We start from the raw sequence: 24,467 nt of genomic DNA, 5'->3' as shown, positions 1-24,467 counted from the left end.
CGTTCTTACCTCTGTTGGTCAGGTGGAGTCCGTCTGATCCCTGGAGTCCCTGTAGTGCCTCCCCGTGATTCAGGAATCCGAAGTTCATTTCCCAGCACCATCGTTGTAGCCACTCATTTGTATTCAGAATACGTTCGTCCCTGTCTCTTCCCTTGCCCCTAACAGGAAGAATTGAAGAGAATACTACCTGTGCTCCTGTCTGCTTCAGCCTCTCCCCCAGAGCTCCGAAGTCTCTAGCTATGCCCTCCAGAGTGTTCTTGGCAGTGTCATTCGTTCCGACGTGGATGAGCAGCATTGGGAAGTGGTCCTTGGGCCTGAGAAACCTATCAAGACAGGCTGTCACATCTCTTATTCTGGCTCCAGGCAGACAGCAGACCTCCCTCGACTGCCTATCTGGTCTGCATATTGGTCCCTCGGTGCCCCTCAACATGGAGTCCCCGATGACTATTACTCTGCGCTTCCTTTGGGGATGTTGATCAGATGTCCCCGGAACTGGAGTCATGTGATGGGCGTCTACCAGATTCTCGTTGGCCGTTCCTTCCTGTAAGATCTGGAATCTGTTCCTCAGGGTGAGTTGTGGGGTTGATGTGGAGCTGCCCTGGTGAGAGAAAGAGTGAGAAGGTGAGGGGGGGGGTCTCCTACGTTTACCTGTGGAGGAGGTCACTAACTGCCAGGAGTCAGTGTCTCCATCCATCTCCTGAACTGCAACAGTTGGTTTCTTTGTCGGCGGCCTTGGAGTCACCATGGGTGATCCGTCACGGGCCCGTTCTGTGATTTGGGATAGTTCCTGCACTATCCCATCGATATAGGCCTCATCCTCTCTAATGCCTCTCAGACGTTTCACCTCCTCCCTAAGGCTTCTTAGTTCCTGCATGATGTCTTCATCCAGCTGACCGACCTCCTCTGTCTGTGTAGAGGCCGTGATGTACCGCTGTGGGATGGCCTCGGTCTGCGCGGAGACATCCTTTCCCGGGGCTGTGTTCTCCTCCGTCTGTGTGTAGGCCGAGTTCATCTCCCGGATCATCTCAGTGCAGGGGGTGCCAACCTTGCTTGTAGTTTTCACACTCCTCGTCCGCCCTGCCATAACAAAAGGGGAGAGAGTAAATGAGAGAGAGTAAATGTAAGAGAATGAGAGATAGTATGGGAGTATGTGAGGTTAGGACCTCTGAGGTGTAAAGTTGAAAGTATAAGAGATAGTATGGGAGATAGTTGAAAGTATAAGAGATAGCTGAAAGAGAGAGAGAGAGAAGAATGAGAAGAGGAGAAAGGTCCCCTTTTTTTTTTTTTTTTTTTTTTTTTTTAAATTAGATAATTAGGTTTGCTGCTGAGCTGCCTGGTCTCCTTCTCAATGCTCCTTCGCAAAGGCGCTCTCGCTAAGGCGAGTGCCTTTGCCGCTCGCCTTCACCGCGCGCCGAATGGCTGCGCGCCGTTGGCTTGCCTCCTTTAATGGAGGAGCCCGGTCGCTGTTTGCTTACGTGGTGGGGTGGGCGGAGCTACTACTCTCGCCGCGACCCCAGCAAGTCCCCTCGTGCTCGGCGCTGCTAGCGCCTCTGTCTGCCTCTTGCCTCCTCCTCCTGCCCTGATCCGAACCTTCTCCCTGCCTGCCGCGATCAGAATAGGCTGAATCAAAATTTTTCTTCCTGAATCGGGCAGTTTGCGCTACTGTCTCAGACTTTAGGACCTGGGATTGGGGAGAGATGGCATTCTCAGTACTTTATAATGCAAGTGAAATGAGGATTTGGTCAGACTTTTGAAGGGTCTGCAGAAGAAAAATATTGTATAGGCCGGGGACATGAGACAGCAGGAAATGGCAACTTTTCTTCCTTCTATTTTTGTGAATGGAAAGGCTGAGGATGTCAGAGAGTTCAGTTAAAATATGTGCTTTATAAAAAAATATAATAATGTGTTTTATAAAGTTTATAAGCATTGCTGGCCTACCCAGTGAGATGTTCCTAGTGGTGGTGGTGGTGGTGGCAGTGTGTCAATGTGTTGAGAGGAAGAGGTGGTCTGGGAAATTCTCCTGAGCAAACTCCGGGCCCATTTCCACCCCCCAGTTAGTCCACTCCACTCAACTGGTTCACAGAGTGAGTCTTTGGGTATTGTGCCTAGGTAATTGTTTTGGGATCTCTTCCAGTGGTTTGTCAATATCTCCATGTGGTCCAAGGAAGGAAACTTTGTTAACCTTAGCATTGACCTTTTGTAACAGTGCTGCTTGTGTGGCATTAGGCTATGTAGTGATCGAAAGAAAAAACCAGACCTTTGCACATTTTTGCACTATAGGTGGGTGTATGAGGAGATTCACATTTCCTGCACAGTTAAGTCCGTGTGAAGTTCCCTTGTGCTGTATTTGACATCTAGCAAGGTCTCTGTTTGGAAGGAAAGATCTAAGCTTAAAAATGAAGTGGCCAGAAGTTATGGTAAAAGCAGATAGCTTATCTGGTTTTAAGAAAGATTTGGACAAATTCCTGGAGGAAAAGTCCATAGTCTGTTATTAAGACATGGGGGAAGTGTCTGCTTGCCCTGGATCGGTAACATGGAATGTTGCTACTCTTTGGGTTTTGACCAGGTACTAGTGACCTGGATTGGCTACCATGAGAATGGGCTACTGGGCATGATGGACCATTGGTCTGACCCAGTTAGGCTATTCTTATGTTATGTTCTCATCTGTAGGGGCCTTTGGTTTCACTTCTTATTTTAATGTATTTTTTTTCTGGGAACTTATCAGTGTTTTTTATAATGGGAACAAAAATGGAAGAGAATTAATGTGTGTGGAATTGGGGGTAACTAATTTCTTCAGCTAAATAATTCAATCCACCTCAACCAGACATAGGAGAACTCACGTACCATTCACACACCCTCCAACCAAAAACGTCAAAAGAAAAAAACTGTTCGACAACCTCCTAGTCATTCGAGCTGCAACACTCGACCCCCAACTCTACAACCTATTGACCTCGACCACAGACTACAAAACCTTCAAAAAAGAAATAAAAACCCTTCTATTCAAAAAAACACATAAAACCGAACTAACACAATCAGAACTGTCCCAAGCATCACCTGCAACTACTCCATATGTACTTATCATGTCATGACAATTCAGACATAATTTATGTTATGTTATGTTATGTTTGGAATAATGGTTACATATATGAGGTTCAATAAAAGAATATTTTCACTCCCTGTTTCTATTCTGACCATTTATTCCGTTTCATGGTTATTACAAAAAATATTTTTTACATGGGGGTGTCAAAAAATGATGGGCCCCGGGTGCCACATACCCAAGGTACGCCACTGTGTACAATGTAGCAAAATGAACTCAAATTCTTGTTAGAACAATATTTTTAAAAAAGTGCATTATGAAACCTTCCAAAAATGCAATCCAGCATCAACACCACAGATAGCAATTTTTAGTGAATGTTTTTTTTTCACATCTGGAGGTATTTGGGTGTAATTAAGCAAACTCTTTGAAAGCTATTCCAGAAGTTTAGGCAGAAGAACTTAAGAAGAATTACTGTGATTTTTTTCCACAAGGTTTCTTTCTCGTTTCTCCAGTAAATCATTCCACACATGATGCTGAGATATTTCTTCCATAAGGTTTAGAATTCTTCCATGAATGGAATGCTGTCTATGCTTCTTTTGTCGGAGAACTGAAGGCAAAGTGCCAGCACAAAGTAATTCCGTCCCTACCAGCTGGATGATATTATCAATGATCCTAGCAATGCAGAACTAGAGAGTCATCTCTTTATTCTCATTTGCTGTTCAAATGGAGATGTACATATAGTATAATAAAGGATGCATACTTGGAAGGTGCACCAGGTGGGGCAGATTCTGATTTTGTTGGAGAACAAGAAGAAACTGCAGGGTAAAAACAAATAACTGAGACAATATAATATGCAGTGCATAGTCAGTGGTCACTGTCAGCAGCATTCTATTTTAAGTACCCATCACCTTGCTAATCATATAAAGTTGGGTTCAGTGTGTCTCTAATAGGGCTTGTGATCCTTCTTCCTATGAGCACTTCCCCCCCTAATGATATAAATGGGGTTGTCAACTAGCATGCAATTGTATTCCAAGTCCCATTACCCTTACCCTTTTAGAAGTGAATGAAGAGAAAGTCAATGATGGAAAACAAAGCACATATTAAGTCACCTGGTGCAGTCCTCAACTGGGTCCAGATTTTGGAAGACTACAACTACGAAATCAATGTCTATAGCAGCAGGACATCAGCCAGTTTCAAGTATTCTACCTACTCCCATTCTAGTGCTCATAGTCCTACAGGATGGAGGTGTGGAAGCAAGCCTACATTTCCTACAATGCCTCATGTTACACCGATTTTTAAAAAGGGTTCCAGGAGTGATCTGAGAAATTATAGACCAGTAAGCTTGACTTCAGTGCCGGAAAAAAATACGGTAGTTGAAACCGTTATAAAAGATACAGTTATGGAATACGTAGACAAACATGGTTTGATGAGACAAGAGTCAGCATGGGTAAAGTCAGTGGAGGTCTTGTTTCACCAATTTGTTACATTTCTTTGAAGGTGTGAATAAATATGTAGATAAAGGTCAGTTGGTTGATCTAGTGTATCTAGATTTTCAGAAAGCTTTTGACAAAGTTCCTCATGAGAGACTCCTGAGAAAATTAAACCCCTTTTATAAAACCACATTAGGCTTTTTATTACTGGCCGCAGCTGTATTAGCTCTGATGCTCATAAAATTCCTATGAGCATTGGAGCTAATATCATCATGGTCGGTGATAAAAAAAAAGTCTAACGCAGCTTTGTAAAAGGGGGAGAAAGAGTCATGGGTTAGGAGGCAATGTTTAGTTGTGGATTAGGAATTTGATATTGGACAGAAAACAGAGAGTAGGGTTAAATGGCCATTTTTCACAGGAGATGAAGGTAAATAGTGGAGTGCCACAGGGATATGTTCTGGGACAGGTGCTATTTAACATACATAAAAATGATCTAGAAATTGGAACAAGTGAGGTGATCAAATTTGTAGATGACACTAAACCGTTCAAAGTTATTAAAACGCATGCAAACTGTGAAACATTGAAGGCAGATCTTAGGAAATTGGAAGGCTGGGAATCCAATGGCAGATAAAATTTAATGTGGATAAATGCCAAGTGATGCACATTTGGAAGAATAACCCAAATCACAGTTACTATCTGCTAGGGTCTACCTTGGAGATTAGCACCCAAGAAGGAGATCTAGGTGTCATCATAGACAATATGCTGAAACCTTCTGCCCAATATGCAGAGGCGGCCAAAAAAGCAGACGAGATGCTTGGAATTATTAGAAAAGGGATGGTAAATAAGACAAGGAATATTATTAAGCCTCTGTTTCATTCTATGATATGACCTCAACTTGAGTACTGTGTTCAGTTCTGATCGCCATATCTCAAAAAAGGTATGGAAGAATTAGAAAAGGTTCAAAGAAGAGCAACCAAGATGATAAAGGGGATGGAACGCCTCATATGAGGAAAGACAAAATTGGTTACGGCTCTTCGGCTTGGAAAAGAGATAGCAAAGGGGAGATATGATTGAAGTCTACAAAACCCTGAGTGGGGTAGAATGGGTACAAGTGAATCAATTTTTTATGCCATCAAAAATTACAAAGATTAGGGGACACTCGATGAAGTTACAGGGAAATACTTTTAAGACCAATAGGAGGAAATATTTTTTTACTCAGAGAAGTTAAGCTCTGGAACACATTGCTAGAGAATGGGGCAAGAGTGGTTAATGTAAGAACATAAGAAGTTGCCTCCGCTGAGGCAGACCAGAGGTCCATCTCGCCCAGCGGTCTACTCCCGCGGCGGCCCGTCAGGCCTATTGCCTGAGCAGTGGTCCCTGCCTATTTCTATAACTTACCTCTTACTCCTATCCCTATAACCTACCTCTGCTCCTATCTGTACCCCTCAATCCCTTTGTCCTCTAGGAACCTATCCAATCCTTCTTTGAAGCTCTGTAATGTGCTCCTGTCTATCACAGCCTCCGGAAGCGCGTTCCATGTATCCACCACCCTCTGGGTGAAAAAGAACTTCCTAGCGTTTGTTCTAAACCTGTCCCCTTTTAATTTCTCCGAGTGCCCCCTTGTACTTGTGGTTCCCCATAATTTGAAAAATCTGTCCCTGTCCACTTTTTTTATGCCCTTCAGGATCTTGAAGGTTTCTATCATGTCTCCCCTAAGTCTTCGCTTCTCCAGGGAGAACAGCCCCAGTTTTTTCAATCTGTCAGTATATGAGAGGTTTTCCATACCCTTTATTAGCTTAGTTGCTCTTCTCTGGACTTCCTCAAGTACCGCCATGTCCTTCTTGAGGTACGGCGACCAGTACTGGTTTTAAAAAAGTTTGGACAAGTTCCTGGAAGAAAAGTCCATAGTTTGCTATTGAGACAGACATAGGGGAAGCCACTTCTTGCCCTGGTTTTCAAAGCATGGAATGTTGCTACTATTTGGGTTTTTGCCCAATACCTGTGACCTGGCTTGGCCAGTGTGGAAATAGGACACTGGGCTAGAGGGACCACTGGTCTGACCTAGTATGGCTATTCTTATGTTCCTATAAGGGGTATTCTTGAGCCTAAAAGAACGGGTTCAATATGTCCCTGATATACACGTCTCCCTCCATATTTGCGGGGGATGCGGACGGACCATAGGTGCAAATATGGAAAAACCATGAATAACTTTTTATATGTTATTCATGGTTTTTAGAAAACACCGTCGTTTTTATTATTGAAACCATGAATAACTTTTCTACTGGAGCAGGCGAGCAGCGATTTCACGGCTTGGAGCAGGCAAGCAGTGATTACCAGCGATTCAAAGAGAATTTAGGGCAAATAGCAGGCTAGCAGCGATTCCCAGCAATTTTTTCCATGCATGCTGGGAAGTAGCCTTTCTCTCTATGGATGCTGGAAAGCAGCGTTTTTCTCAGTGCACACTGGGAAGCAGGGAAGCAGCAAATTTGTGGGAGAAAGCATGGAAGCAGCAATTTTCAGAGTGAATGGTAAGTGATAAACTTTTTTATCGGTACAGTGAGAGGAAAAAAAAACTTTAATGATGATGTAATTTTGGGGGGCAGAGTCAGCAGCCGAAAAATCATGAATAAGCGAATCCGCAGGTATGGAAACCGCGGATACGGAGGGAGAAGTGTAACTTGAAGTTATGCAGCAGGTCTGAATACCACACCTATCTCTACGCTGGGATTTTAATGCCTTTTCAAGGCAATTCTATAGCAAAGTGCCCACATTTATATACCCCATGGGCCTAATTGTACAAACAGCACCTAGGTTAGGCACTACTGGGCACCCAAATCACAGAAACTTAGTGGCACCTAACTAAAATTCACACACAACTCAATTGCTTCTTAATGGGTTAAATGGCATGATATTTGACCACAGCATTAAAAACCCATTTTTTTAAAAAAAATTGCTAATTTAGGTTGCGCATGGATATCCTAGCAACGCCTAAGGGCTCCTTTTATCAAGCCGCGGTAGCGGGGTTAACGTGTATGACTTTTCATCACACGCTAACCCCCGCGCTAGCCTAAAAACTACCGCCTGCTCAAGAGGAGGTGGTAGCAGCTACTGCAGCTGGCGGTTTAATGCACGCTATTACGCGCGTTAAACCACTAGCGCGGCTTGATAAAAGGAGCCCTAAGTCAAGGCACCCTCTGATGTCTAACGATGCCTACCTGAAAAGTAGGCATGGTTTTGGTTGGAAAATAGGCATGTTTGACTTAGGTGTCGCTAGGCATCGTAGTTAGGTGCCAATAAATTAGGCCAGGTAAAACTACCTGCCACAAGGATGCTTAGCGACATCTAAGCACACCTAAACTAAACTAAAGCTTAACTTTATATACCGGGTCATCAACCAAAGGAAGCTTGACTCAGTTTACAACAATTAAATAAAAATGAAGAAAGTAAAAACAAAGGTTTCAAAAGAAATTAATTTTCAAAATGTTTAGCAAATAGAAAAGGACTGGGGCTCCTCAGAGTTAAGGGGAATTCATTCCATAGTTGTGAAAATTTAAAAGCCAAAGATTTACTAAAGATTCTAACTCCTTTAATTCCTTTTCTGGAAGGAAGGGAGAGTTTGAATTGTTAGTTGCCTCTTGCATAGGAAAATCTGTAAATGTTCCATAATAAGGGATTTTATAAGTGGTGTCTAGTGGTTGCTTGACAACTGTGCTAACGGTGCCTAGAACTAAGGTCCTGTTTATAGAAGTAGTCTCCTTGTGTGCATAAATGTAAAGAAAATTAGAACCTATGTGCTAAAGCAGCCCAAGGGCTATTCTGAAAGAGAGTGTGAATACAAACTATATCACAGAGACAGAGTGGCTCAGAAAGGTGGGAGCATTGCCATATATGTCAAAGAGGGAATTGAATCTACTGGAGAGAACACACCACAACAGACGGATAAGTTAGAGTCTCTATGGGTCAAAATTCCGGAAACAAATGGACTGGAAACGAAGATCGGCATCTACTTCCGACCCCGAAGAAATTGATGGAGAAATGATGGACGAGATTAAATGCAACTGCAAGGGAGGCAAAGCAGGTATGATGGGTGACTTCAACTATCCGGGGATAGACTAGAACCTAGGCACCTCCGGCTGCGCTAGAGAGACCAAGTTACTGGATGCTGTAGGCGATTGCTTCCTGGAACAACTTGTCAAGGAAAATACCAGAGGAAATGCAATTCTGGACTTAATTCTAAATGGACTGCGAGACTGGCACAAGGTGTAGAAGTAGAAGGGATGCTGGGAAACAGCGATCACAATATGATCTGCTTCAACCTGGACGCAGGGGAGAAACATCGGTCCAGAACGACAGCCGCCGTACTGAAATTCCAAAAAGGGAATTACGAAGGGATGAGACTCATGGTGGGGAAGAAGATTAAGAAGAGGATAAGCACTGTAAAAACGCTAGAGCAAGCTTGGTCCTTTTTTAAGGACACAGTCACCGAGGCGCAAAATCTATATATACCATGTATCAACAAGGGATCCAAGAGGAAAAAAAACAAGGAACCGGCGTGGCTCACTGTAGAGGTGAAGGAAACGATCAGAGACAAGAAAACTTTGTTTAAGGAATGGAAAAGGTCAAGAACAGACAAAAACTGGAATAAGAACAAACATCAACGCAGGTAAGGCGATAAAAGAGGCCAAAAGAGACTACAAGGAAAGAATAGCTAAAGAGGTGAAAAACTTCAAGCCGTTCTTTCGATATATTAAGGGGAAACAAACCGCGAAGGAAGTGGTGGGACCGTTGGATGATCATGGAATAAAGGGAGTGCTAAAGGAGGACAAAGCAATCGGTGACAAACTGAACACATTTTTTGCGTCTGTATTTACCAAAGAGGATATAGACAGCCTACCGGAACCCATCAGGCTATATGCTGGAAATGAAGATGGGAAACTGACAGGGTTGACGGTCAGTCTAGAAGAGGTATGCAGGCAGATCAATAGGCTTAAGAGAGATAAATCCACGGGACCAGATGGCATCCATCCGAGGGTCATCAAGGAACTGAAAGGGACTATAGCTGAACTGCTTCAACTGTCGATCAAATCGTGAAAGATTCTGGAAGACTGGAAGGTGGTGAATGTTACGCCGATCTTCAAAAAAGGTTTGAGGGGAGATCTGGGAAACTACTTACCGGTGAGTCTGACCTCGGTACTGGGAAAGATGGTAGGGGTGCTGATAAAGGACCGCATCATTGATCATCTTGACAGACACAATCTGATGAGGACCAGCCAGCATGGTTTCAGCAAAGGCAGATCTTGTTTGACGAACTTACTGCACTTTTTCGAGGGAGTAAACGGGCAGATAGACAAGGGCAATCCGGTTGACATTGTATATCTGGATTTTCAGAAGGCGTTCAACAGAAAATTGCAAGGCATGGAATCGAGGGTGAAATACTCATGTGGATTAAAAACTGGCTGGAGCATACGAAACAGAGAGTGGGGGTAAATGGACAATACTCAGACTGGAAGAGCATTACCAGTGGGGGTGCCATGGGGCTTGGTGCTTGGACCTGTGCTCTTCAACATCATTAAAAATGATCTGGACATTGGTACGACGTGATTAAATCTGGACATTGGTATGAGGTGATTAAATTTGGGGATGATACGAAGTTATTCAGAGTAGTGAAGACACAAGGGGATTGTGAAGATCTGCAATGTGACATAATCAAGCTCAAGAAATGGGCATCGACATGACAAATGAGGTTCAAGTGGATAAGTGTAAAGTGATGCATGTTGGTAACAAAAATCTCATGCACGAATACAGGATATCTGGGGCGGTACTTGGAAAGACCTCCTAGGAGAGACTTGGGAGTTCTGATCGACATGTCAATGAAGCTGTTTGCATAATGCACGGCGGCGGTGAAAAGGGCGAACAGAATGCTAGAAATGATTAAGAATGGGGTCACGAACAGATCAGAGAAGGTTATCATGCCACTGTAACGGGCTATTGAAGACAAAGTTGGACAAGTTCCTGCTAAACTGGAATGTACGCAGATGAGGCTGGACTCATTTAGAGCACTGGTGTTTGACCTGGGGGCTGCCACGTGAGCGGACTGCTGGGCACGATGGACCACTGGTCTGACCCAGCAGCGACAATTCTTATGTTCTTATGAATAAGAGCTGTAGTGCAGTGTTTCTCAACTCCGTCCTGGAGTACCCCCTTGCCAGTCAGGTTTTCAGGATATCCACAGTGATTATGCATGAAAAAGAAATGTCCATACAGTGTATCCAAATCAAGTTTATGCATATTCATTGTGGATATCCTGAAAACCTGACTGGCAAGGGGGTACTCCAGGACGGAGTTGAGAAACACTGCTCTAGCACATTCAGCAAGAGGGCATACATGTGGATGGAGCCTGGAGGGACAAGGGTGGGGCTCCCGGTTACATGCTTAACTTACAGAATACTGTAAATTGCATGCATCCTTGTTGCATTTACAGTTACGCAACCTCTATGGCTGGTGTAACTGTGAGCACTTAAACATTAGGCACGACAATATCAGGTTATGCTAGTATTCTACAATAATACTTGGGCACTCAGTTATCTTTATAGAATATGGTCCTATTATTGCATGTTATTGGAATATCTAATTGGAAGCATCCGGTTATAGAAAAGGCTTGCTCATCTTTTCTTTGCTCCTTATAGTCCTATTCCTTCCCTCCCTATAACCTAGATTTTGTCTCCATTTACAGCCTGTAACTACTGAGCGAGAGCTGGAATCAAATGAAAAAAAGATTTTCTCAGTTATGTGCATGCTTTTCCTCCATTTTCTGTCTTCTCTTCAGCACAAATATTGCAGCGGCAGTCCTCTGGCTGACAGACATGGATCATGGTTTCCTCTACAAATCAGTCTGTAGGTTTCACTCTTGAGTAATGTCTTGAATGCCTTCCTTTCTGGCTCAAATAGCAGGACCCTAATAATGGAATCCGACCCGGATTACCTGTATGTTACTGCAGGGCTATTAGGACGCTACGACTATGCACTGATTTATGATTTTGACTCTGCATAGGGTCAACCAATGCAAAAGCAGAATTGCAAAAAAAGTTTTTCTTCTCCTCTCAAGGACTTACTGAGAAGCATGGAGTGGAGGAGGGGTACCAGGATTCAATGTATTTTGCAGGGCTAAATTAATGAGTGTTATAAGTTAAATGTTTTGGCTTGTGCATAAATTTCCGTGGTAATGTTAAACCTTGTCATTCCTAAATGTGTTAATTTGTTAGACTTAAATTGTATCTTTTGGGGCTGATTAAAAATTGGATGTCATTTATCACTATTGATTTCTTAATTAATTGTTCCCATGGCAGGCACATTGTGTGAATATCAATTGCCCCGTACCAAACATTTTAAGCATGTTTATGTAGCAGTAGGGACAGAGACCCTTACAAAACCGTGAGTGTAAGAGTCTGATTTCCCGCTTTTACCGTGTCTGAAAAATCCTATATAAAATCTGAACTGGACCTCAAATCTTTTCCTTATCCAAGGCCTTTCCAGCACACAGCACCTCTTGCATTGAGCTTGACGCTTTGCTACCTACAGAGATTGGTTGATGTGGAATTTGTCGGCAGCCTATCTCCCAGCTCTGTCTCCTGGTACTAAGCTTTCTCTATTTTTTTACAAATTTGATTGTAAAGTACTCTGAGGTTAATGTATGAAGGGCGATATATCAAATGTCAATAAACTAAAAATTTAAGGGCCCTTGTTAGAGAGCCACAGCAGCGATGCTGCCATGGTAAATGCACCAAAGCCCATAGGCACTGAATGGGCTTCCGTGCATTTACTGTGGCAGCATCACTTCCGTGGCTTTGTAAAAGGAGCTCTATTTTACTTATCATTCCTCACTCTTGTGATTAATAATGTAACATTGAAGACTGAAAAATCACAACAAATATTAGGAGTTATATTCAATGAGGCCGGTGAGCTTGACCTCGGTCCCAGGAAAAATGTTTCAAGTTTCAAGTTTTATTAGGATTTTATATACCGCCTATCAAAGTTATCTAAGCGGTTTTTACAATCAGGTACTCAGACATTTTCCCTCTCTGTCCCGGTGGGCTCACAATCTATCTAATGTGCCTGGGGCTATGGAGGATTAAGTGACTTGCCCAGGGTCACAAGGAGCAGTGCGGGGTTTGAACCCACAACCAACCACTGCGCCACACACATAGAAAGCAAGGGACAACTGAAGACGAACCAACATGGCTTCTGCAAGGGAAGGTCGTGCCTCACGAACTTACTGTACTTCTTTGAAGGAATAAACAGAGAGATGGATAAGGGGGAATCCATAGACATCATTTACCTTGATTTCCAAAAAGCCTTTGACAAGGTACCACACGAGCGGCTACTTAAGAAGCTGTGGAACCACGGGGTGCAAGGGGATGTCCACCGATGGATCAAACACTGGCTGGCAGGCAGGAAACAGAGGGTTGGAGTAACGGGCCATTACTCAGACTGGCAATGGGTCACGAGCGGAGTTCCGCAGGGGTCGGTGCTGGGACCGCTCCTGTTCAATATATTTATCAACGACCTGGAGACGGGGACGAAATGTGAGGTTATTAAATTTGCTGATGACACCAAACTCTGCAGCAGGGTTAGAAACACGGAAGACTGTGAAGACCTGCAAAGGGACCTAACGAGACTGGAAGAATGGGCAAAAAAATGGCAAATGAGTTTTAACATAGAGAAATGCAAGGTCATGCATGTAGGGAAAAAGAACCCGATCTTCAGCTACAAAATGGGGGGATCATTGCTAGGGGTGAGCAACCTTGAAAGAGACCTGGGGGTGATGGTGGACTCAACATTGAAAGCATTGGCACAGTGTGCGACAGCATCAAAAAAAGCGAACAGAATGTTGGGTATCATTAAAAAGGGTATCACAACCAGGACGGAGGAAGTCATCATGCTGCTGTATCGTGCAATGGTGCGCCCACATCTGGAATACTGTGTCCAGTACTGGTCGCCGCACCTCAAGAAGGACATGGCAGTACTTGAGGGGGTCCAGAGAAGAGCGACTAAACTGATAAAAGGTATGGAAAACTTTTCATACGCTGACAGATTGAAAATGCTGGGGCTGTTCTCCCTGGAAAAGCGGAGACTTAGAGGAGACATGATAGAAGCCTTCAAGATCCTGAAGGGCATAGAGAAGGTAGACAGGGACAGATTCTTCAGACTGAGGGGAACCACAGGTACTAGGGGTCACTCAGAGAAACTGAAAGGAGACAAGTTTAAAACAAATGCTAGGAAATTCTTTTTTACCCAGAGGGTGGTGGACACATGGAACGAGCTTCCGGAGGTTGTGATAGGCCAGAACACAGTACAGGGGTTCAAGGAAGGTTTAGATAGGTTCCTAAAGGTTAAGGGGATTGAGGGGTACAGATAGGAGTAGAGGTAGGTTATAAAAATGGTCAGGAACTACTTCACAGATCATAGATCTGATGGGCCGCCGTGGGAGCAGACCCCTGGGCGCGATGGAACACCCCAAGTAAATTCAGTGATTAAAAAGATATTTTATGAAGTTAAAAAGTTAAGAAGAATGGAGCTAGCTTACCCCTCCCCCTTTTAACTTATAACACTCATTAATTTAGCCCTGCAAATTAAAACTGAGGAAGCGGTTTTTAGCACCGGCCAGCACTCTGAATTAGAGAGTTGCACGTGGACAGAAATCCCACCCATCCTCTCCCATCCCCGCCAGGATCCTCTCCGTCCCCACCCATCCCCGCAAGGCATTACCTCCATCCCTACCTGTCCCCATAAAAAGCAACAATTACTTCTGACAGGATCATCAATTCCACAGTTTCTTTTGTGTTTGCACTGCTATTTTCCTTGTGGAATCTCTTTAGTGGAACCCTTTTTTTGTTTTCTGTTCAAGTAATTAACTTATAAACCCCCCTCTTTTACTAAGGCTGACATGTCCATTATATTATATGGACGAACCCTGCTTCCAAAGCCTTCCATCCCCGTGGAAGTCCCTTTTGGCTAGAGGGGGTCCCCGTGGGAGTCCCATGGGTTAGGGGGGATTCCTGCGGGACCCCCAAGGAACCCGCGGGATTCCCGCAATCCCCGTTCCCGTGCAGACCTCTACTCTGAATGCTCAGTGCTGCTCCCGACACTTATAGGAACTCTATGAATGTTGGGAGCAGCGCAGAACATTCAGTGTGCCAGCCTGTGCTAAAAACCACTTCCACAGTTAAAGGGGGGCGTTAAAAATCTAATAGTTTCAAGACTATTGTCCAATCCTTAATATTAGCTCATATTGATTATTGTAACTCTATATTGGTGGGGCTGTCTGAGGGACACTTGAGAAAATTAGACTTGACAGAATACAGCAGCCCTGTTAATTTATGAGAAATGTACCTATTATAAATTTCTTTCAGCTCAGTAACTCTGCCCTCTCTCCATGACACTTTAACAGTCTTCCTCAAGGTGATGTACAAACCTCCCTCTTGCAATAATGTAACCTTCTTCCTTCCTCTATAAAGTGTTGTAACTTTTTCCCCTATTGTAACAGTGTATCCATCCTCTATGACAGGGGTAGGGAACTCCGGTCCTCGAAAGCCGTATACCAGTCGGGTTTTCAGAATTTCCCCAATAAATCTGCATGAGATCTATTTGCATGCACTGCTTTCAATGCATATTCATTGGGGAAATCCTGAAAACCCGACTGGAATACGGCTCTCGAGGACCGGAGTTCCCTACCCCTGCTCTATGACATGATGTAACCTTTACCCACGATGCTGAATGGACCTCTTGCCTTGTAAATGGCCTTGAACCTGTACTTGATAAGTGTGATTAAGCAATCCTGATTAGATTAGGTTAGACTTTCTAATTTCAAGTCAGTTTATTTCAGATCAGCTGAGGAATCTTCACTAACTTAAACTACATACCATTGCATGAACTGTCACCAGAATATCTGGTCAATCTTACCTATATAGAACAAGGGTGTATTTAGATAGACTTCCACTATTATTGCAGTTCTGAACTCCTAGAAATATAAAGGTATGAAATGGTATTTAATGGATTATTTTTGTATCAGTCCACCAAATGGTGGAATGCTTTACCATTAGGTATAAGGAAGTTTGATAATTATAGAGCTTCTAGGAAAGCTTTAAAAATGCATCTTTATAAACTTTTTTGTTAATATATTTTATTTGAATAAGCTGTAATTCCTAGAAAATGTCCAGTTTCTTTAATTTCTAAACTGCATTGAACTCAGATGGAATTTAACACAGTAAATGACAGCAGAAAAGACCCCCATGGTCCATCCAGCGTGCCCAACAAGGTGACAAGAGCTTCGCCCACCACTCTACGTAGGCTCAGGTCACCCATGTTTAAATGCTGGTTGTGAATTCACCACCGTGCCAAACATGATGGGGATAATATGTGTTCATATTCAACTTACCCTCTCTCTAAAGCTGCATGGTTCCCCCACTCGCAGAATGAGACAATAAAACGATCAACCTGCTGGAGTGGTCAAATCTTCACCTGTCTCTTGCTCTGTGCAGAACACAGACTATACAAGCCTGTCCGGCATCAGGCTCCACGCCCACATGCTGGATTTTCTTTTTCTCTTGCCACATGTGGGACACAGACTGTACACGTCTGTCTGGCATCACTATTCTTGCTCAAGGTAACACCTCAATAGCCATGTTGCTTTTCCATCTTCTTTCTATTTAAGCATCTCCTGTGTCTATCCCACACCTTTTTGAATTCATTCGCAGTTTTAGACTCTACCATCTCTCTCAGAAGGGTGTTCCAAGCATCCACCACACTCTCTGTGGAAAAAATATTTTCTGAAATTATTCCTGAGTTTACCTCCCTGCAATTTCAATTCATGTCCTCAAGTCCTACCACCTCTACATCTCTGAAAGAGGTTTGTTTGAATATTAATATCTTTCAAGTACTTAAAGGTCTGTACCATATCACCTTTCTCTCTTCTTTTTTTCCAGGATATACATAATCAAGTCCTCCAGGTTTTTTTCATACATCTTATGGCACAAACTCTGTACCATTTTCGTCACCTTCTTCTGAACCACCTCATCTTTTTACATTCTTGTAGAGATGAGGCCTCCAAAACTCAACATAGTACTCCTACTGGGGCTTCACCAAAGATTTGTACAACCTCCTTTCTTCTGCTGGATACATCTCTCTGTGCAGCCTAGTATTCTTCAGACAACAGCCACCATCTTGTCATAATATTTTGCCACTTTGATATTTTCAGTCACCATCACCTCAATGTCTCTCTCTTGATCTGTGCATGTCAGTCTCTCACCCTCTAGCACATACTGCTCTCTTGGATTGATGCATCTCAAGTGCATCACTTTGCACTTTTTTTTCATTAAATCTTAGTTGGCAAACATTAGACTATATTCCTAAAGTTTATAGATCCCTTCTTATATTGCCCACATCCACCGGTGGGATGGGGGGGTGGGGGGGCCGAGTCCACTCTGTTGCAAATCTTAGAGTCATTCACAAAAAGGCAAACTTTTCCTACTAACCCTTCAGCAATGTTGCTCACAAATATGTTGAATAGGATCAGCCCCAGTACAGATCCCTGAGGCACTCCACTACTTATATTTCTAACCTCTAAGAAAAATCCATTAAGTACCACCCTCTGTCTATTAATCAGTTCTCAATTCAGTTCACCACTTTGTATCCTAACTTTAGCCCAATGAGATTATTTATGAGCCACCTGTGATGGACCATGTTAAAAGCCTTACTAAAATTCAAGTAGACTATATCCAGTTCAAGTCCACTATCCAATTCTTTGGACACCCAGTCAAGGAAATCATTTGGCACAATTTTCCTGTGATGAAGCCATGTTGGTACTCAGATCATGTAACCCATTGGATTCTAGGAAATTCACTATCCTTTCCTTGAGCAGCATCTCCATTACCTTTCTAACCACTGACGTAAGGCTAACTGGCCTATAGTTTCTTGCCTCAACTTTGCCTCCACGTTTGGGAAAAGGGACCACATTCACTGTTCTCCAATCCTGCAGAACCTCCCTCATTGCCAAATCTTTAAGAGAACCCGCCTGAACTTCTCTGAGCTCTGTCAAGATTCTGAGATGAATCTCATCCAGCCCCATGGTTTTGTCCACTTTCAGCTTTTCAAGTTTTTCATAAGCATTTTATTCCATAAATATTGTAGCATCAATTTCAATTTCAGATGTACGTTTAACAGCCGATGGAGATCCTAACTTCTGGATTTTCCATGGTGAAGACAGAACAGAAATATTTGTTAAGTGCCTCTACTTTTTATTCATTACTGTTCATATAGAAGTTCAGTCTTACAATTCCATTTCTAGCCTTCCTCCTTTCACTAATATACCTGAAAAAGATCTTGTCACCTTTCTTTATGTTTCTGGCCATTTATTCTTCCACCAAAGCCTTCACCAGCTTTATTTTACCGCTTTACTTCCAGTTTTATCTAGTAATCCCTTCTGTCTATCTCATCATGCATTCCTTTATATTTCATGAATGCCACATCCTTTACTTTTATTTTGGCAGCAACATTTTTGGTAAACCATATCAGTTTCATTTTTCAATTGCTCTTGTTTACTTTCCTTATAAAAGTCTGTTGCTGATCTTATAGCTCCTTAAATCAAGCCCCCCTCCCCAAAGGCCCGACCCCAAGACAAAACTCTCCCCAGAAGACACTCCAAAAAAGATAATGATCCTCTGCCCAAAAGGACCCCAGATAGCAAAGATTGATACCCATCTTCCCATAGACTCACTTCCAGGCCTACCTTTAAACATCTTTGGTGTCTAGTGGAATTGGGCAGGAACAATCCCTCGTCAATCCCATCCATTAGTGCAAGGTTCAAAATGGTGTCAACAACCCTAGCAGTAGTCTTGTGGTGCTACCGCTAGGTGACAAGTTTCCATTTGAGGGCCTTTTGCTCTATCCTTCAACTAACTGTGATACACTTCTCATGAGAGAGACTTGGCATATCTGAACTTCCTGAATGACCATGAGTGACCTTTATACTAGGATTCCACCCTTGAGAAGAATCTGCCATATTAGTTCCAAAGACCTCATTCTCTGAGAAACCATCCCTTTCCAGAAAGTTCCCCCTTTTTAACATCTAAGGGCACCTTAAACCCTGATCATCTTAGTACGCCCCTGGCAGAAGGATCATACCATCTTAATATAAAAGGAGATGTAAATAATTTTGTGACAGCATACCCTGCTAGACTTGCTATAATAGTTTTGCCTAACTCTATATAAGCCAGTGAACCCTACTATTGGGTATTGAAGAAACTTTTGACAAGTGTGAGTCTAGAGAAAGGGATGTGGAGGTGACATCCGTTTCACATTTTCAATGGAGGACGGCTAACGTCATTCCACTCCATAAGAAAGGCTCAAAGATGGAGACAGCAAACTACAGACCAGTGAGTCTAACATCGATAGTGAGCAAACTAATGGAAACTCTAATCAAACACCAATTGGATAAGATCCTGGATGAGGAGAATCTACGGGATTCCCGACAACATGGATTTACTAAGGGGAGATCATGCCAATCCAACCTGATCAGCTTCTTTGATTGGGTGATGGGGAAGCTGGATATTGGGGAGTCCCTGGACATCGTGTACCTGGACTTTAGCAAAGCATTCGATAGCGTACCACACCGCAGGTTGCTGAGCAAGATGAGTTCTATAGGATTGGGCGACACATTGACGAAATGGGTTGGGAACTGGCTTGGAGGTAGGCTTCAGAGGGTAGTGGTGAACGGCACCCCCTCCGAAATGACTGAGGTAATCAGTGGAGTGCCGCAGGGATCGGTCCTGGGCCCGATCCTATTCAACATCTTTATAAGAGACTTGGCAGAAGAGCTGCGAGGTAAAATAACATTATTCGCCGATGACGCCAATCTAAGCAATGTAGTGGGCAAAAGCACAACAGACATAAATTCAACGTCTGACAACATGATGCAAGACCTACTCCTATGGAGCGCTGGTCTAGGTCCTGGCAACTCAGCTTCAATGCCAAAAAATGCAAAGTCATGCACCTGGGCAGCCAAAATCCATGCAAGACTTACACCCTTAATGGCGAGATCCTAACAAGAACTGAAGCAGAACGAGACTTAGGGGTGATCGTCAGTGAGAACATGAAGACTGCCAATCAAGTGGAGCAAGCTTCATCCAAGGCAAGGCAAATCATAGGTTGCATACGCAGGAGTTTTGTCAGCCATAAGCCTGAAGTCATTATGTCATTGTATAGATCCATGGTGAGGCCCCACCTGGAATACTGTGTGCAATTCTGGAGGCCGCATTACCGTAAGGATGTGCTGAGACTGGAGTCGGTCCAGAGAATGGCCACCCGGATGGTCTCGGGACTCAAGGATCTCCCGTACAAGGAACGGCTGGATAAGTTGCAGCTATACTCACTCGAGGAATGCAGAGAGAGGGGTGACATGATCGAGACATTCAAGTATCTCACGGGCCGCATCGAGGCGGAGGAAGATATCTTCTTTTTCAAGGGTTCCACGACAACAAGAGGGCATCCGTGGAAAATCAGGGGCAGGAAACTACGAGGTGATACCAGAAAATTCTTTTTCATTGAAAGAGTGATTGATCGCTGGAATAGTCTTCCACTACAGGTGATTGAGGCCAGCAGCGTGCCTGATTTTAAGGCCAAATGGGATCGGCACATGGGATCTATTCACAGGGCAAAGGTAGGGGAGGGACATTAGGGTGGGCAGACTAGATGGGCCGTGGCCCTTATCTGCCGTCTATTTCTATGTTTCTATGTAATATACAGAAATAATTAAGATAGCCATACATGAAAACATTGTGCTAGAATCTGGTATCTTATTACTACCGCTGAAAGTGACTTAGCGAATCGATCCATTTCTAGCTTATGACTGTAGTATCATACATAAATATTAGTCTGCATCAAAATCAATTTATAGGAACATATTGCAATTTAACACTCCTCACCAATGCTCAAATCTGTCCTTCTTAATTGCTCTTCCTTCACATTTTTCTGTGACAGAGAAATAAATCAAGTGTTAATTATTTCCCTACCACAGTGATTCCCAACCCTGTCCTGGAGGAACACCAGGCCAATCGGGTTTTCAGGCTAGCCCTAATGAATATGCATGAGAGAGATTTGCATATGATGGAAGTGATAGGCATGCAAATTTGCTTCATGCATATTCATTAGGGCTAGCCTGAAAACCCAATTGGCCTGGTGTTCCTCCAGGACAGGGTTGGGAACCACTGCCCTACCACATTAAAAGAGTAAAATGTGATGACAAAATGTTAAAAAGACAATATGGGGAAACATTATCAGTGTGGGTTGCCATTAAGATGGGACATTTTCATAAAATAGCATAACTTGTGGTAAAATAACACATCTTAAGAGTAGCCCGCACTGACAAATTTCCCCCTTAACTCAATGACAGAAGGTCAATTACCCTAGCTCAGGAGTAGGCAATTCCGGTCCTTGAGAGCCGGAGCCAGGTCAGGTTTTCAGGATATCCACAATAAATATGCATGAGATAGATTTGCATCTCAAGGAGGCAGTGCATGTAAATCCATCTCATACATATTCATTGTGGATATCCTGAAAGCCTGACCTGGCTCCAGCTCTCGAGGACCGGAATTGCCTACCCCTGCCCTAGCTGAAAGTAAATTTAAAAGGATAAAAATTGCTATGATAGAGAATTTTAAATTATGCCATCTTCTCAGCAGTTTTTGTTGTTGTTTTTTTACTTTTGATAGATCAAAGAAGGCATTCTGGTAGGCACTTGTCTGTTGGCGAGATGGTATTCAGGTTCAAGGACCTTTACGAGTGGTGTGACCGTCTCTGTGGGTGTCATTACAGTTCTGTTGCTCTACTGGTTTTACTGTAAAATCAGTAGATTCTAGTTGACAAGTGTTTACTAGAATTTCCAGTTGACTGAAAATCAAAGGGGTCCTTTTATTAAGGCCCGCTAACTGATTTAGCACATGCTAATCTTTAGTGTGTGCTAAATCAGTTAGCGCACCTTAATAAAAGGACCCCAAAGTTTGCCAGTGGGGTACAGTTCCATATCAAATTATTTTGTTTCCATTGCATGTAGTTTATCCAATTGTAATTGGTTAATAAAAATTTTCTATCTCCCCTCCTCACTTTGGGAGATCCCTTGCAATCAAGGATAAAAAAAAAAATGCATAGCCAGGACTATCCATCCAGTATGCTGGTTTCTGAAGTATTAGATTGCAAAGGCACCAGGATCTTCTGTGAATGAAAAATGCTTTATGAATGTAAAGTATTATTCCTGAGAGAGCTTGGTGCAGAGACTTTCATTTTAGCTGAGATGGATTGGAAATACAAAAGTAATTACCAAATTTAGAGCTACCAAGAGATCAGGCCATACTCACTTGAATGGGTCCCTTAGGCTGAGGGTACTCCTCAATGCCCAAAAGATGTTAGATGTTTCTAGCTAAAGCTCAAATATTGAAGAAAACAGCTTTTTAGTATATTATCTGGCACCATAGCTACAATGCAAAAGCAGTGTCAAACAACAACCTATATATAACTCTGGATCAGTAAGAATTTGTTTCTCTCTTGTTTTTGTAGATCTACAATGCAGAATATAAATTTTTCTCCGATGGGGAGAAGATGACAGTTTTCATGGAAATCTCCCCTTTGAGCCGAACAGAGACTTTCTGGATGGAGAATGGTACAGATAAAGTTGTAGAGATACACGACTTTAAAAATGTGAGTGAAGGTGGAGCCTGTACAATGTGTTAGCATTATATACACAAAACAGTCATCGCTGTAGTTTGGCATGAAGAGGGGGATAACTACTCAGGATACAAAGTACTAGAGGGGGGTCAAAAAATGACTGGAACATATGAATGGACTGGCAGCAGATGAAAAGCCTAGAAGAGTTTATGGATGAGATAGATTTCCATACAATTAACCTTTACTAGAATTCAGGAGTGAAATGGTGTGACGGCCATGTTGGTCCACTTTCCAATGTAATATACAGAAATAAAACAAAGGAAATAAGGTAATACCTTTTTTATTGGACTAACTCTGTGCATTTTATGATGAGCTTTCGAAGGTAACCCTTCTTCAGACTTTCTTATATTTCCTTTCATGTCTTCCTTATATATACACTGATATTTGTCAACATTTGCTTATTTCTGATCTGAAGAAGAAGGGTTACCTTCAAAAGTTCATTATAAAAATGCATTGAGTTAGTCCAATAAAAAAGGTATTACCGTATTTCCTTTTTTTGTTGTTTTATTTCTAGAATTCAGGAGAAAGAGAAGAGCAAAAAGGAACGAAGATCAGATTGGAAGGAATGGGGAAAGATAGGAGAAAAGAGGAAGTCAGAGGAGGAAGGGAGGTGGGTGAGGAAGGGATCAAAATGACAACATGTCAGATACAAATACTCTTGCCTGCTCTGCGAACCAAAATTCCTAATTACAGCTCTGAAGACAATATCTAAAGTTTACTTTCTTTTTGTCAGAGTCCGTTTTAGTTCTCCGATTTGAAACAAATTTATTTAATGCATTCTGCCCTTAGCTTCATTCTCATTCTGCTATTCTTTTTATTGCACTGTTTGTTCTGCCTCAGAAAATGTCATTCTTATATAAAGGTCATCATTTACAAAATATAGCTGTCCTTACTGTCTAATTCACATATGAATCCAGGACAGAAGAGAATTTAACAAATTCTCAAAGTGCATTACCGTCTCTGGCAAAGGGCATTGCAAAGTGACACAGTATGCTGTCAGACTGGAACAAATTTACATAGCTGGTGATAGCATGTTATGAATTTATACATCATTTTATGTATTCAACAAGCATTACATCATAAGAAAGGGGGTTTCTTTTGTTGATGAATTGGAACCAAGTGCTCTTCTGGGCTAAACCCACAGTAACCTCTTCTGGTTTTCCATTCAAAGGCACTGTAAAAGACATTAAAGGCTCCTTTTATTAAGCTGCGGTAGCGTTTTTAGTGCGCGCTGAAGATTAGTGCGCTAACCCCCGCACTACACTGAAAAACTAACGCCAGCTCTTTGTTAGTGTCTAGCGCGCGTGCTAAAACCACTAGCACAGCTTAGTAAAACGAGCCTTAAAAGTTGTTATTGTTAGGTGCTGTTGACTCCTGTCCAAGTCCTAGTGGCATTAAAAGTTAGGTGTCCAAAATCTAGGCACCAACCCCCAAATTCTATTAAAAGCACTATAAATTGGGGCCCAGATTCTCATTGGGTCGCTGAAAGCTAGGCGGTAGTAGGCATACTTCCACCACCTAACTTAATTGTTTTAATTGGTGCTAAACAACGTGGTTATTGACCGTGTCATTTAAAACCAATTAAAAAGTAATTACAAAAGAAAAAGGTGTCACTACAAGGCCTCCGGGACTGGCGCCTAGATCCTTGGCAGCTAGCTGTGTATAGTGACAATGAAGCCCAGAAGTGGGCATGGTTAGGGGTGGTGCTGGACTTCGACATCACTATATGGCACTAGCCATGATTCTGAAAGGATCCTAGGCACTAGGAAATGTAGGCCTATTCCTCCAACCCCGCTGGTACCTTTATATCCTTTATTTCTTCACCAGCAGCATATTTTCTCTGCTTGCATTAGCCCAAGCCTTCCCTCTGATGCCACTTCCTGTTCATGGGACCAGGAAGTTGCATCAGAGGGAAGGCCTGGAGCCTGCATGAGCAAGGGGAATAAATTGCTGCTCGTTGCCTGCAAAGACCTAAATTCTTTAAAGGTATGGGGGTATCAGGGGAGTAGAGTTAAGTGATCCACATCTGAGGGGAAGGGAGAGCTGTTGAGCCAGAGGGGGCAAGTTTGTCGTGCCCACCCACTTTGGGATCAGGCTCACCCAAAATTGGGTGTCTGGCTGTCTGGTTATACTCCTGCCTCAGGGCACCTAAATGAAAGCAACTAGTTAAAGAATGACCCCCATCAACACAACCAATCACACAAAAAGTATTGAAATATGAAAGCAAG

At 42.8% G+C, this 24,467-nt stretch overlaps 1 protein-coding gene across 2 annotated transcripts in view; it reads left to right on the top strand.

The window, feature by feature from the left end:
• The window catches only part of TNMD (tenomodulin), a 163,730-nt gene that overhangs the window by 55,279 nt on the left and 83,984 nt on the right, over positions 1–24,467 (top strand). For both annotated transcript variants that reach the window (XM_033946525.1, XM_033946524.1), the window contains exon 3: positions 22,072–22,212. In XM_033946525.1, the coding sequence (XP_033802416.1) occupies positions 22,072–22,212 (141 nt within the window). The remainder of the gene's footprint in view (positions 1–22,071; positions 22,213–24,467) is intronic.

This window comes from Geotrypetes seraphini, chromosome 5 (assembly GCF_902459505.1).
Source record: "Geotrypetes seraphini chromosome 5, aGeoSer1.1, whole genome shotgun sequence".
In the NCBI taxonomy this organism is placed as follows: domain Eukaryota; kingdom Metazoa; phylum Chordata; class Amphibia; order Gymnophiona; family Dermophiidae; genus Geotrypetes; species Geotrypetes seraphini.
Note: the sequence above shows the minus strand (reverse complement) of the source record. Positions and strands in the feature narration are given on the sequence as shown.